The sequence below is a fragment of the Crotalus tigris genome, unplaced genomic scaffold (assembly GCF_016545835.1).
Source record: "Crotalus tigris isolate CLP2741 ecotype Arizona unplaced genomic scaffold, ASM1654583v1 scf7180000017800.2534000, whole genome shotgun sequence".
In the NCBI taxonomy this organism is placed as follows: Eukaryota; Metazoa; Chordata; class Lepidosauria; order Squamata; family Viperidae; genus Crotalus; species Crotalus tigris.
In genome coordinates this window covers 1,937,687-1,953,247 of record NW_024096645.1, presented here as the reverse complement: position 1 = coordinate 1,953,247, position 15,561 = coordinate 1,937,687, and the positions used below count along the sequence as shown (strand labels likewise).

Genomic DNA, 15,561 nt, shown 5'->3' with positions numbered 1-15,561 from the left:
CTCTGGCACCCGTGCCATAGGTTCGCCACCACTGATCTATACCATTTCAGATAACTGAACCTAGTATACCAGGAAAGCTGACTGAGACCTGGATAGACTAAATTGGCCTACAAGAAAGACCAAGATGAAAAACAGAAAAGAGATGTGGCAAGACAAAGTATAACATGGTCAGTACATTAAAAAAAAGCAGGCAAAGCAGACCTGGCAATGGCTAAGAGCATGAAAATTGAAGAAAGAGACAGAGGGGCTAATTCTGGCTGCATAAGACCAAGCTTTAAAAGCAAATGCCTTACAAAGCTAAAATTGAGAAGACAACAACAGATAGCAACGGACAGCAAGTGCACCCTCTGCAAAGAAGCCAAAGAAATAATGGACTAAAAATAATGGCATGATACAGTAGCCACAATGGTGCATTGGAATATCTACAAGAAATACCTTTTGCCTCCAAGCAAGAACTGGTGAGACCACAAAAGAGACAAAACCATAGAAAATGAAGAACTAAAGTGCACTGGGACCTTGAATTCAAACAAATAAACATCTGCCACACTACACCTCATATATAACAATTGTTGATAACAAAGACAAAAAAGTCTGGATCCTAGACATGGCAATACCTGGAGATAGCAGAATAGAAAAGAACTGGAGAAAGTCACAAAACATAAAGACCTGCAAATAAAAGTAGGACAATTGTGGCAAAAGTAAGCAAAGCACCAACAGTAATAGTCCCAAAACCAGCTGAACACTATCATCTCTGACAAAAATCACCAGTCAACTTCATAAGGCAACTTTATTTGGAACAGCTTACATCCTGTGACTGTACCTTTAACACCATCATCTTGTTCCAGGTTGTTAGAAAGAACTTGATAGGTGGATAAAAATGCCAAATCCAGTCTAAACATCTGGCTGACTATGCAATGAACCATTATAATTTATTAAATTTGTATGCTGCCTGATTCCCAGTGATTTTTTTTACAGCAAAAGGCAACAATCTCTCCTAATGGCAATTGAAGAAACATCACACAGTTCTCATCCTTATTAATGACTTCCCACAAAAAAAGTGATTTTAAATTGTCTTTAGGAAAGGAGAAATCTTGTTTCCTTTTTGCCCACCAAAATGTTTTTCTTTGCCAGTGTGTTTCACGCAACAGTCAATTCCATCTGCTTGTTTCAGCTAGGTTATCCTTCTCCCCCCCCCCACCAAATGTGATTTAATGTTAGGGTTACTGATTGATGGTTGACAGTTATCTCTATGAATTTATGTATCCATGCTATAAACACAAGGATGCTGTACCAACTGGCAACATCCGCAGCAGGACGTGAGATTTTAACATTAGTAATGGGCAAAAAAAGGAACAAGAGCCAAAAGAAAGATAAAAAAATATATATTTTGAAAACAGCCAATCATGGAGAATGGAGAAAAGGGCTCAGATCTATTTCTAGCAGATAAAGAAAAAGAAAAAAAGCACTGTTGGCAAGCATTATAGTAGAAGGAGCTTTGCTGGGACTCATCTATTCTGCAAAAAGATAAAGGACACAGCACAGAGTCCAGAGCCAGAAGATGCTGCCAGAGGAAGAAGAAGTGGTATCTCTCTGCAAGGAGTCCAATTAATAATAATAAAGTTGGAAGGGACCTTGGAGGTCATCTAGTCCAGCCCCCTACTCAGGCAGGAAACGCTACATCATTTCAGACAAATGGCCATCCTGTCTCTTCTTAAAGACTTCCAGTGTTGGAGCATTCACCGCTTCTGGAGGCAGGTTGTTCCACTGGTTAGTTGTTCTAACTATTTGGAAGTTTCTCCCTACTTCTAGGTTGCTTCTCTCCTTGATTAGTTTCCATCTGTTGCTTCTTGTCCTGCCTTCTGGCACTTTGGAGAATAGCTTGACTCCCTCTTCTTCCTGGCAGCCCCTGAGATATTGGAACACTACTATCATGTCCCCCCTTTAACTGATTCATGAACCTCAAGAATCAGCCAGAAGACTGAGGAAATCAAGCTTCCCTGGACACTTATTTTTTTTATTTAAAAAGTTTTATTAACAATTAACAGAATAAATCCACTAACCCACCCATCCCCACCCTCCTACCCCCCTCCACTTCCCAGAGCCGAGTACAGGGTTATTACAAACATATTAAACTTAATCTAATTAAATTTAACAAATAGGTTAAACATAATCCAATTAAATTTAACAATTTATACAACAACTAAATTCATACTTAACCCTTAACTCCTTTTAAACCTTAATAACATATTATAAATAAATCCATTTTTAAACAATTATTATAAAAAACCATAATAACAATAAATAAACTAAATAATTCCAATTATAAAATACTATTAATAATACTTATTATATTAAAATTTAATCATAAAACAAATGGAACTTTTTAGTTCCATATTTAATCTGAATATAATCTATCCATCTTCTCCATACCATAATATATCTTTCTTGTGTATGATCCTTTAAATAAGCAGAAATTTTAGCCATTTCTGCTAAATTAGAAACCTTAAGTGTCCATTCTTCTATAGTAGGCAACGAATCTTTCTTCCAATATTGACCTATCAATAGCCTTGCTGCTGTTATTAAATTAAATTAAATTAAATTAAATTCTCTGGACACTTCTTAATGCCATATTGCATTACCTATTTATATTTATTCACATGTATGGCTACATAAATATTAATGGAGTCTGTTTACGTACTGAAAAGATTGAGAGATAGTCCTCAACTTGCAACAGTTCCTTTAGTGACCGTTCAAAGTTACAACGGCATTGACAAAAGTGACTTATGACCATTTTTCACACTTACAACCGTTGTAGCATGCCCATGATCACGTGATCAAAATTCAGACGCTTGGCCACTGGTTCACACTTATGACCATTGCTGGGTCCAAAGGTCACATGATCACATTTTGCAACCTGGGGAAGCCAGATTCACTGAACAACCGAGTTGCTAACTGATCAACTGCAATGATTCACTTCACCACTGTGGCAGGAAAGGCCGTAAAATGGGCTTCACTTAGGAAATGTCTCACTTAACAACGAAAATTTTGGTCTCAATTGTGGTCGTAAGCTGAGGACTACCTGTATTTAGATATCTGCAGTTTGTACTATGTGTCTGTAGATGGCAACGTTCGGGAGCTCTTGGTGGAGTGTTGATTTTCTCCTTATAAAATATCTTGGCACTGGCTTTGAGAATAAACTATTCTCAGAATGGTTTGCAAAGTTTTAAAAAATGGAAAAAGCACAATGTACCAAAATGAGAGTTATGATTGGCTGTTTTTTTTAAAAAAAATTTTTTAAAGCAAGTACAGGTAGTCCTCAACTTACACCCATTCATTTAGTGACCTTCAAAATTGCAACGGCACTGAAAAAAGTGACTTATGACTGTTTTTCATGCTTGCAGCATCCATTGCAGCAATCCCCATGGTCACGTAATCAAAATTTGAATGTTTGGTAACCCGTTCATATTTATGACAGTTGCAAGTCCTAGGATTACATAATCACCTTTTCTGATAAGCAAGGCCAGATTCACTTAACAAGCATGTTACTAGCTGAAAAACTGCAGCGATTCACTTAACAACTATGGTGAGAAAGATTGTAAAATGGGGCAAAGCTCACTGAACAACTGTCTTGTTAAACAACAATTGTGGTCATAAGTCAAGGACTATCTGTACTACTTTTGGTAGCTACTTAAACTGGGCTGCCAAAATCCAGATGCCAATAATGTATAGCAAAGGGATACTGAAAACTAGTTCCTCAATGCTGCTATTTAGTGATCACCAATACTGAAGTATTGTTTGAAACAACAGCAACAACTCTAGGCTGTAAAATAAAGATGGGAGACTGTTTCTTAAAGAACAGAATGAAATGTTCAGTTCTTTCAAGAGCTGTTTAAACACCTAGTTCACATATAATGCTATTCCATCACTTGGTTTGTTTCTGTTTGACTTCGTAGATTGTGTGAATCTAGCTATTATGGCTAAGTGATGACTGCTGTAGATCAATTACCAGCGATTGGTACCCCAATGAACCAAACTACTAGAAACTTTAAAAAAATCTTTGTATCTCCCCCTTCAAAATCTAATACACATTGTAATTTGGCAGCTTGTGTAATCACGCAACACTCCACTGTAGATTATTCCATCAGGTAAGGACAACTGCACAACAAACTTTTGCTGCTGTACCCAGCCAACATTTGATTCTTCAAGCATATTTTGGTTTTTTTTTTAATATAATCTTATTGAAAGTGTAAATGAGTATGAATTAACACAAACTAAAATAGAGTAAAATCAAACAAAGAAGAAAAGAAGAAAAAAAAAGCTAAAGTGCAAAAAGACAAAAAGGTAGAAGAAAAACAGAAAAGAAAAAAGAAATAAAGAAGTGGTTTCTTATTTTCATTTCAGCAGTTATACATACAATTTTAGATTTACATCTTTCTCTAAGTTATATCATAACTCTCTTTTTTCTACAATTCATCCTATTTAGTTGTCCAAACCACAGATCATAAGTTCATTTTTTTCTGTTTTACACAAAATATCTGTGAGGCATTTTCAGTCAGTAATAAATGTTTGATTAAAAAAAAAGACAAGATCTAAAAAAAAAGACAAGATCTGTGAGGCATTTTCAGTCAGTAATAAATGTTTGATTAAAAAAAAAAGACAAGTCAATTTGGCTGCCTCAGCAAGTTCTATCATATTCACCAACCATTCCTTGGTATTGCCCAATCTTTGAAGTCACATTTTTTTGAATGTGAACAGTGCCAGGGCCCAGACCTAAGATCAAGTAGAGAAGGAAGTGGTTTACAGTTTCTGGATTGGAGATTAATTTTCCCATTAACTGGATTTTGGAAGATCACCTTGTGCAATCTCACTTTATAGAAAGACGAAAACCCTGGTCAGCAAACCTGTTCAATCAGGCTGACTAAAGAACAATAGGAGTGAATTGACTTCAGAATCGGCTTAGGGACAATGACGGTGCAAAATTATTTTTGCAGAACTGTTTTAGGTATGTAACAAGTGCACTTAAATCTAAGCATAAGATCTAAAACCTTATTGAATTAAGAAACAAAACTCAGTTATCTAGCATCTAGATAACAGAGTATACTTATAATAGCGAAGAATGCAGTTGTTTAGAAAATCTCTAACAAAATTTATAACCTCAAACAAATGCTATACCGGGATCCATGGCCATGTCTTCACTGAGCGTACAATTTTAATGACATCCATCCAGGCAAGGTATAGGCAATTTCTCTCCCATTGAGTTACATTTAAAGAAAAAAAATGTTTTTGAATGATGGCTCTTGAATCAATAACCAGTCTGCCCACAACAGAACATGTAAACTATGTAACTCCATGCCCAATCATAGTAACCACCATATAAATATCCCTTGGCAAAAAGGATTAAATATACAGCTGAAATGGTGGCATAGGATGGCATGGATTTATTTTTCTCATCCCATGCCAGTGGAGTGGGAAGTGAAAAGAACATCCCAAAGTAAGCCAACAGCAAACCCCTTCCACATCGTACTATACCAAGAAAACTGCATAGAAATACTCATGTAAGTCACTATAATTGAGCTTGACTCTGAGATCATATTATGCATTCTCAAGAGCTTATATAAAGAAAGTCTGGCAAGCAGAAACAGAGTTTTAAAAAGTGTTTTTCATAACAGAACATGCTGCACAAAAAAGGAGGCACTTCGCAAAACTAGTGTCTCTTGAGCACATCTGGCAATGTGCTCAATTTATACTTTCACTCTAGCAACCGAAACCACTGGGATAGATAAGAAAAGGAAACTGTGCTATTTCTTCTGGCCTCAGGCAGGAGTTTGTAGGAATCAGGGCAGGGATTTTGGTTGGCCTAACTGGCCAGGGTAAATGGAACTACTCAAGTAGCATCCATCAGCCAAAAATAATAAAAACAAGAGGATGAAAGAAGCCAGAGGAAGATTGGTGTGGTTCTGAGGCTTGGCTATTTTGTGGGCAGAGAAAGTGTTATCTGGAGGCTTAGACTATTTCCTATAGTTTCCCAGAAAGCCTTGGGAACTCCTTGACTATGCTATTCTGAGACATGGCTTAGAGACATTATAGATTATTGTAGACTAGAGGTTGCATTATAATGCCATCTTCAAGTTGACAAGGTTCAGCCCCTTGTCAATGTGGAGGTGTTAGCTAGTGGTAATGTGAATGTGGAGGTGTTAGCAGGTGATAATTAAATAGAATGAAGGGATAAGTAGCAAGGAAGAGGGGAAAAGCCCTGAACAAGTCAGTGACACTGAAATGCAGGCACGTCAAACTGCCAGCCCATGGGCCGGATGCATCACGCCGAAACCGTACTCACCCCATTGCCGGCACTGGGGGAAAAGTCGCGATACGTTGCTCGACGTCATGTGACATTGTGAGTTTGACATGCTTGCTGAAATGCACCAAGATGCATAGATCTTGCAAAACAGACAACTCTTTTCCTGAAATCCCAAATCCAAACGTTATATGTACTGTACCTAAAAAATGCCCTCCACCCAATAAATAAATAAAGAAAACATCTATAGAGCGTTATCTCATTTTAATAAGCTCTCAAAATGCTTGGCCTATTAAAACCAAAAGTGTTTGTTGATGCATATTTAGGTTATAGATTATAACAGACGGTGCATTGATTTTTGAACATCTTGAGGCCAACAATTAGTCTTTCATGATTCTCTCAACGCTACCTTAATTTAAATACACACAAAGCACACAAGAATTCTCCAGATCTTTAAAAAGTGAAATTCAGTATTTGGATTATTTATTCTGCTGTGGTTTGTTTAATCTAACTTGCAATTACTGATGAGATCTAACAAGTCTGAAATCTATTGTAAATTTACTTAGGAGTCGGAGGGTTTATTGCAATCTAAGGGATTTTCTTTTGAGTATGCACATACAGAACTGGGCTATAAATCTTGTTCAGATTTGAGTATCTGTATATAAAAGTATTTAAAGTTTAAAATAACACCTCCCAACCTAAACTCTAACCCGAACTTTCACTAGATCAAAAGACTTGGTCTTAATTTCATTTGTAGTGTACTACAGCCCGCATATTTAAAGCCCAGGAAACAACACTTTTATGTACTGTATTGCAATTCTAAGTTTATTTAACTTTAAACAATTTTTTATTCTACATTAATAACAGGTGCCATAATTATAATACTTTACAACTAGTGAACAAAAGAAGGGCTACAGTCAGGTACAATACAGAATACACACAACAGAATTATTTCAAGAATCATTCTTCTTTGTTGGTAGATAGTTATTGCCAGGGCTTTTTTTCTCATAGAACACCCAGAACGGAGTTCCGGCACCTTTTTTGGATGGAACCTTGTAGGGTAGGCAAGGCGGGTTGTATGACGTGTGTGAGTTCCAGCACCTTTTTTTTTAAAGCACTGGTTATTGCCATATCTTTTTTTCTTCAGAGTTCTAAATAATAATAAAAGTTGCTGTTACTAGAATACATACAAGTTGTTATACTGTAAGCAAAGTGCCAATCAATCTTTCTCTACAAAAACTGAACTAGTTTCCACAGAAGACCTATCAATATTGTTAGAAAATAAAAATGGCTGGGTTCTACCTGCCCACATGTTAGACAACAGAAATCTCAGATAAAAGGTGGATAGGGTTTACAGTTCTTCAATGTAACTTCTGATAAATAGAAGTTTTTGTGAGGTGGACCTTTACCATGCAGCCAAATCACACTCACAGTAGTCAAATATACTCCTGAAATAGAAAAGATTCCTACTACTATTTTTAAAGATGCAGCTGAATGCACATTTATTTGGAGGAACAGTCCTGCTGAACTCAATAGGCCTTACTTCATAAGGTAAAACTATCTAGCTTTAAGCCTAAGCAAAGCAGCTGAAAGTAAAGCACACCCTTATTAAAATAAAATAACTTCCAAACACCTTGCTGTATTCCTAACACAATAAAACTCAAATTTGTAGAACATGTACTGTTTATAGATAGTCTTCACTTACCAACCAAATTGGGACTGGCAACTCCATTGCTAATTGACACTGGCATAAAGTGAAATATCACAGGACTGTGCCTGACTTACATCAGTTTGTCACTTCTGGCTGTAATTGTTAAGCGAATCACCACAGGTTCTTAAGTGTGATGTCACTTGACCCCAATTTGTGAGTTCCTGCCAACTTCTCCATTGACTTTGCTTGTTGACAGATGGCTGTGAAGATCACAAAAGGCAATCATGTGATTGTAGCACTCTCCAATTATCATAAATGCACACTACAGTAGTTACCTAGAGTCCAAATCGTGATCATGAGACCATGGGAACAATGCAAAGGCTGAAACTTTGAGGACTGATCACAAATCTCTGTTTTCAATGCTGTTGTAAGATGCTGAATGAGTGGTTGGAAACAAAGAACTTTGGAAGAGACAGAGTAAAAACTGAAAACAGTGATAGGAAATTGTTCTATGGCATGGGACTAAGGAAATAATTAGCTTTCCAACTTGACTTTTTAAATATTATTAAATGCATATCTGTCTTTCTATTTACTTTAATGCTCAAGGTGATTATCAACAAGTGAAAAATATGGAATATGAAAGATTAAAAATAAGTAAAACCCAAACCAAAATGAAAATCAATCACTAAAATAATTAATAATCAAAAACTTGCTAAAAATACATTTTTTTTTCATCTTCCTAAATACTGAAAGAGTTGGAGCCAAATATAGCTCTTTAGAGAATTATTTCCAAGCTTGGAGCCATAGAGAAGGAGATTCTTTCCCACAAAGATGAGCTGTGACAATGGGGCATCTTGAGAAGGGTCTCGCCTACCAATCTGAGTAACCCGAAAGGAGTTTCCCAGGTAATCTAGCAATAAGCAGTTTAGGGATTTAAAGGTCAGTGCTGCCATCTTCAATTGTGCTTGGGGCACATTTAGCAACCAATGCAGATTTTTTTTTGTGCAAACAACACCATTCCTATATTGCATACCAGACCAGAAGCTAGCTGTTTCATTTTGCACCAACTGCAACTTCGGGATACTTTTCAAGGATCGGCCCAAATAAATAAGAAGAGTTGTAACCAAGGTGCAAACTATTGTCACTAAATTCCACTGGCTCAGGAAGGATTCCAGCTGTACCCTAGCCATAATTGTGCGAAGCGCTACTCATTGCAGCTGCCATCTGCAAATCCAATGACAGCTGATGGTCAACTTTTTCTTGGGGAATGCAGTCCCATCCAAAAAAGGGGGCATCATAGTTCCAGAGTCCAGCTTTCTTCTTGCCAATGGTATCTCTGACTTGTCTGGATTTAATTTCAATTTGCTCAATTTCATTCTGTGAAGAAGTTCTTTTGACTGATTCTGAATCTCACCTTCCCTCGTGTTTGAGCAGAATGAAATCCAACTCAACGTTTGCCATGCCATGCACCTTGTTTCCACTGTATTTCTTTTAACAGCCTTCCCCACCTTGGAGTAAAGAACTCCCAAATGCCTTAATTTTTTTTTATTATTTCATTTTACTCCATTTATGTATCTGCTCTAAGTTGTGAATGGAAGAAAGGGTGGCAGAAATGAAACATGAAAAATGGAAAGGACAGAACAATGTTCTGAACTATGAGGAGAGTGGGAAATGAGTTGTTTTGCCCTTTCCTCAAAGACCTCATGTTGCAGAATGCCTAAGTTGGAAAGTTCCTTTAAAATCATCTAGTCCAGTGTTTCCCAAACTTGACAATTTTAAGGCCTGTGGACTTCAACTCCCAGAATTCCACAGCCAGCATTGCTGGCTGTGGAATTCTGGGAGTTGAAGTCCTCATGCCTTAAAATTGTCAAGTTTGGGAAACACTGATCTAGTCCATAGGTAGGCAACCTTGGCTCTTTTATGACTTGTGGACTTCAACTCCCAGAATTCCTGAGCCAGCAGAGCACAGCTGGCTCAGGAATTCTGGGAGTTGAAGTCCACGAGTCATAAAAGAGCCTACCCCTGATCTAGTCCAATCTCATGTCTAGCATAGGAGTCCATGTCTATAACATCTTTTATATACCACCATCCAGTCTGTTTAAATATTTCCAGCAAAGGAAGAGTCCACCCCCTCCCAAGGCATTTGTTCCACTCTGCTTCTACTTTTAGGGCTTTTTTAAAATCCTAATGTCCAGATGACTTTGACCTCCTTGTCATTTCAACCCATTATCTTTTCTTCCATCATCTGGGATAGGACTTTGAGTAACTCTGCCCCATAACTGTTCTGATACTTGAAGACAATGATCATATCTCTCTACAACTGCCTCTTCTCCAGGTTAAACATAGTAAAAATCTTGCATGTATAATTAAGACTTTTATCCAGTAAGTATTCATAACAATATCTATCACCATAGCCAGGGTTTTTAATGTATAACCTAGAGAGAAAGAGGTCTCTCAGTACAGATCCTATGTTCGTAACTATGTTACGAACAATATTCATTTACCACACACTATGCATAAGAACTTTTGTGTTCAGTGGGGGCTCATCTTGAAATAAGAGTCCATGAGTCTGTGAGGTTCTGAACAGTTAGCAATATGGAAAAAAACAGAACTGGAGCTTGGGAACTCATCACTTTCTTTTAGGCTGGGGTCACAGATCACTATAAATCATGATTCATTTAGCCATGGTTTGTGGAATAAACCAATGTCGTGAGGGTTCTTGTATCTTGCTAAATCATAAGCTATATTTCATAAGTGACAATAGTTGGATTTGTGCTATACACTGAGCCAAAAACAAACACACTTCATTCGGTTTAGTGTGATGTGTGTAGACAAACACACTTCATTCGGTTTAGTGTGATGTGTGCAGTTATGGGGCCAATCCAAGATCCTTGAAAGTAGGACAAATTATAAATATGTTTTGAGCAGAAGACCAAGGTTTATGTAGTCCCTTCTTACACTATGTCTATTATTTTTATTTTCCAAGAATGCCTATGTGAAATGCAAGGACACTCTTGAGAAATGAAAATAAGAATTAAAATAATATTTTTAAAAAATAAGAAGAGTGGGGCAGAAAGTAGCAAGAAAAGTGTCCATAAATACACTGGTATCCAAAAGCAACATCCTGGGATTTAAGTGTACATGATGCAATTATATTGGTACCATTCAGCACATCTGAGCACCTGGACTGGAATCCCCTGAAAGTCCCAAGCAAGCAGTTTTATATTTCCTGAAATGCTATAGAAGCATAATAAATAACCATCATGCTCTTTGGAAAGAAGGAAATCAATTCAGCAACCACCTTCACAACCCCGAATGTGAAAGAAAGAAACTAATTCTGCAGTTCTTTCCACTTGGAAACACCTGTTGAGGAACCATACAATGCAGGCATTCTTCCATTACCTCTAGCATTCTCCCAGGGGAAAAAAAATCAATATACAACCACTTGCCTTCGTTCAGGAATGGAAGAAAAAGGAAGAGAGTGGGGGAGGACATAACACGCGTGCATGCCAGTTAACCAAAACAAAGTGACAAGCTGGTTTCATGATCTCTTTAGCTCTTCCTTTTGCCTTCTTCCCTGTGCTTAAATGACTCAATCATAAATTATCTTTAAGGCTGAAATGCATTATATCAGCCCAGGAAGAGATCAAACCAAATGTTTACAGTGAAAAAGAGAAGGGAGGGGGGGAAACAGATAACTCATAAGTTATCCAAATGAGTCAACAAAAAGCAATACCTTACTTACAGCATCCATGGTACATGAAATTCATTGAGTCTTTCAGTACTAAAATTTCATTTGTAGCACATTTGTGACCACAAATGTCTCTTTCCTATTTTGCAGAATATAAATTTGCATTTCCTAATGATTCTGTGGGAACTATTTCAGACAGCTATATAGTCTTGGTATCCGAACAACTATTTCAGTAAATGACAAATGATCTTAGTTTTAGGCATACAGAAAAGACGGGATGGAAACAATCATGAACCATTGGCACAAATTTTAGCCACAGTGGTCCTAACCAGTTTGTTGTACTTATATCTTGGACAACTTTAATGGCCAACAGACAAAAATCAAAGAAAAGACGTTTTAATCTTTGGGTCCTGCTTGTCAAGCAGTACTGAAAGCCATTTAGCCATGACAAACCCCCTCCCCCCACTTTTACTTAGGCCAAGTAAGGACCAAGTTATTATGACTTGGAAAGTTAACTTCCTTAATTCTTCAAGTTGAAGAATCCGCTGATGCCTGCCTCTCTAACGAAGGCTCTCGAGGGACTCGCTTTTTTCGTCCCAGTCCTTTCCTCACTAAAGAAATCCAAATCCCAATGGGCGATGAGCACAATGTGATTTAGAACTTATACAAAGCAGAACTTATAAATACAAACAACACAGTTGTCACTCAAGTGCTCGTTTCTCCCTCCCCTCCCGCCCTCCCCCCAATACTGACCTGTTGCCCCGACTTGCGCCTCTGCCTGGGCAGAACAGTTGCAGAAGCTTCCGATCGGACCCCGGAGACAAGAGACGGGAGCCCTTGGTCACCTATTCAAAGCGGCGATCTGCGAACCCTCCTAAACGGATCCCGCTTTTCATCTGGTCCGCTCCTGAAGCGCCAACAAGAGCCGCCAGCGGAAAGAGCGGGAGCCGGAAAGTCCCCGGGCTGCAACCTGAGACGCCGCCGCCGCCGCTAGCACCACACGGTATTGTTTCCAAAAAGACACTCGCTTCCTGGCATTACCCGCACAGCTGATGAAAGACACGCCTCCCCCCGTGACGTCAGAGAGGGGGTCTCGCCAATGGGGAGCGGCAGGCGCGCATGTTCCCAGCTCGCGGCGTTCGGGGCTGTCACAACGTGGGTAATTTGTTGAGTCCGGCTCGTGATCTCGGTTCACAGCGAGACTGGAGCTCCAGCAGAGCCGTTTCTAAAGCCCGCTGGCTCAAGACGGGGCGACCCCCCTCCTTTCCCCAAATCACGGCGCTGAGATTGCGAGAATTAGTTGGAGACCCGTAGGCAAAAGAGTTTGCCCCAAACCTTACCTATTGGTTGCCCTTGCATTCCACCACAAGCCTAACGTCGCGATCTGTGGAAGACAGGGCAAGTCCAGACTTGCAGAGAAGCGATTCTTGTGCGATCCTTAACGCCTTCGTTTTTTCGAGTTCTAAGGATGGGCATCGGGTTGAGCTGTTCTCGTGGTTTCTGGGGACTTTTGGTTGTTTGCAGTCCTCCTGAAACGTATAGGGTCTCCTGCTCGAGCAGGGGGTTGGACTAGAAGACCTCCAAGGTCCATTCCAACTCTGTTATTTTATGTTTTATGTCCTCAGCCTGATGTCCATTTGCTAAGACTACAGTTCCCATCTTCTTCAGCCAGAAGAGTGACTGGAGATTAAGGGTATATGGTAATGCAATATATTGAAGGATGCCAGACTGAGGAAGACTGGATATTTGTTTTTCCTTGGTTGGTGCCCCCCAGATTAGGCACCTACAAATTGCCAAATAAAAAGGAAAAACTTTTAGCTGTACAATAGTAATCCTAGATGAAATTAAGTGAGAGGGCACAAAGAACTGTTCCTAAGTTGTTTCGGGTATTAAAAAGATGAACTATATGGCTTTTAAACAGGGAGGTTTAATTTAGTTGTGATAGTAGATAACCTTTCATAAACTTACCCTCCCAGGATTTGATTTAAACTGTTCTAGATATAATTTCCTTCTAAAAAACCCCATTGCTTTTGCTTTTTATGTACCTTGAAGAATTCCCAGTGGATAGCCTTCAGTACTTACTTCCCTCCATTGTGAGAGCTGTCAATTTATTCTTACCCTTGCTTCCTGTTTTGAAACCACTTGCTGCTCTATAGGAGGAGTTTGCCTACTTCGTGAAACATATTTTTTTTCTAAATAGTCATGCATAGAACTTTATACTAGCAATATTAATATAAAACCTGCCATCTTTCTCTTTCTTTCCTAAGAAGGAACCTGTATTTTGCCTAATATAGGACACAGATCCAGATAATATTTTCATTTATTAGATTTGGAGACCATCCAACTCCAAGCTTAGTCTGGTCAGTTTATCATTTTAAAAACAGAAAAACACAAGGCAAACATTCATACAATATCTATCCATCCATCTATCTATCTATCTATCTATCTATCTATCTATCTATCTATCTATCTATCTATCTATCTATCTATCTATCTCAGTGGTTCTCAACCTGTGGGTCGGGACCCCATTTGGGGTCGAACAAGCATTTCACGGGGGTCGCCAAATAACGCAGTCCGCCATTTTTTTCCCCCTTTTCCTTAGCTGTGCTACTCCCTTTTATTCTATTGGTCTTGAAAGCCAATAGAATAGACTCTCTTGAATAGAGTCTAATTCTATTGGCTTTCAAAAGCCAATAGGAATTGTCCAGGCTGTCTCTGCCCTGCTGAGCCCGCCAAAAGTCCCATTCTGCAAACAGTGCTGCACCAGTTGAGTAGTCCTCGACTTACGACGGGTTGAGTAGTCCTCGACTTATGACCGGTTGGGGGTCGCGGCATAAAAAGGTTGCGAGCCACTGCTCTATTTAGTCACCAACATGGTTCTACAGCCACCTAACATTAGGCCTGGGAGAAGATACATGTTTTTAAAGATCTTCAGAAGATCATTCCGGAGGCCAGGTGCCATGACAAAGAATTATTTATTTGAATAGTTCTGAAGAGAGCAAGTGGGCCTGATTTTACTAAATGGTCAAAAACATGATGAGATAGGCAGTCCCTCAAAACTCCTATGCCATGAAGGACTTTATAGTTAATAATTGGAATCTTGAACAGCACCAGAAGCTCACCAGCAACAAGTGCAGTTTACAGAGCACTGGTGTCACAAGACACAACACTTCCTGCACCACTGCATTCTGGATTAGGCCATTAGTAATTCTATGATATAATCTGAAACCTTCATACTATGTTTATTAGATTTAGGTCCTATATTTTCGTCTATCTTTCATTTTAACAGTATGTCTCTATAAAATATCCTGTCTCTGGAATTGTACCCTAGTTCAGTGGCTCTCACCACAGGGGGTCTGCGAAGGCTTGAAGAATTTTTATGATTTAAATCTTGAGTTAAATCTTGGGGGTCCATGGCTATGGTCTGTGGCCACAAAAGGTATTTCAAGGGGGTCCGTGATGAAGAAAAGATTGAGAACAACTGCCCTGGTTTGTAGAGTCACATCAATCCTTTGCTCAATTCCTATAGTACAATGTTTCTCAACCTTGACAATTTTAAGGCATGTGGACTTCAATTCCCAGAATTCCACAGCCAGCAATGCTGGCTGTGGAATTCTGGGAGTTGAAGTCCACATGCCTTAAAATTGTCAAGGTTGAGAAACACTGCTATAGTAACTATTTTAACTTTGATAATGTTAAGCATCAATTGAATGATAGTCTCCCAGAAGATGGCTTTCAGGGCTGTGCCACTGCCACCAGGGTTAATAGCCATGGATCTCTTTCCCACCAGCTCCCACTTTAAAAAGACAGGATGAGCTCTTCTGTGTTAGATAGAATGTGAAACAGGAGAAGAACGTCTCATCTTAAGGGGCAGGAGATAGTAGTCTGCTAATTGTGTCCCTTGTTCCCATGTAACACAGCTTC

The 15,561-nt window shown here is 38.8% G+C and overlaps 1 protein-coding gene across 6 annotated transcripts in view; it reads right to left on the bottom strand.

The window, feature by feature from the left end:
• The window catches only part of BMF (Bcl2 modifying factor), a 34,852-nt gene extending 21,787 nt beyond the window's left edge, over positions 1-13,065 (bottom strand). For 2 of the 6 annotated variants that reach the window (XM_039342650.1, XM_039342651.1), the window contains exons 1-2: positions 12,391-12,639; positions 8,081-8,206 (exon numbers count right to left, since the gene is read on the bottom strand). Coding sequence is in view for 1 of the 6 variants with exons in the window: in XM_039342649.1 (XP_039198583.1) it covers positions 12,978-12,996 (19 nt within the window). In the remaining 5 variants the exon portion in view is untranslated. Of the gene's footprint in view, positions 1-8,080; positions 8,207-12,390; positions 12,640-12,977 lie in introns of those variants that run through there. The other 4 variants (XM_039342653.1, XM_039342652.1, XM_039342655.1 and 1 more) reach the window with 3 other exon arrangements.
• Positions 13,066-15,561: the final 2,496 nt, after the last annotated feature.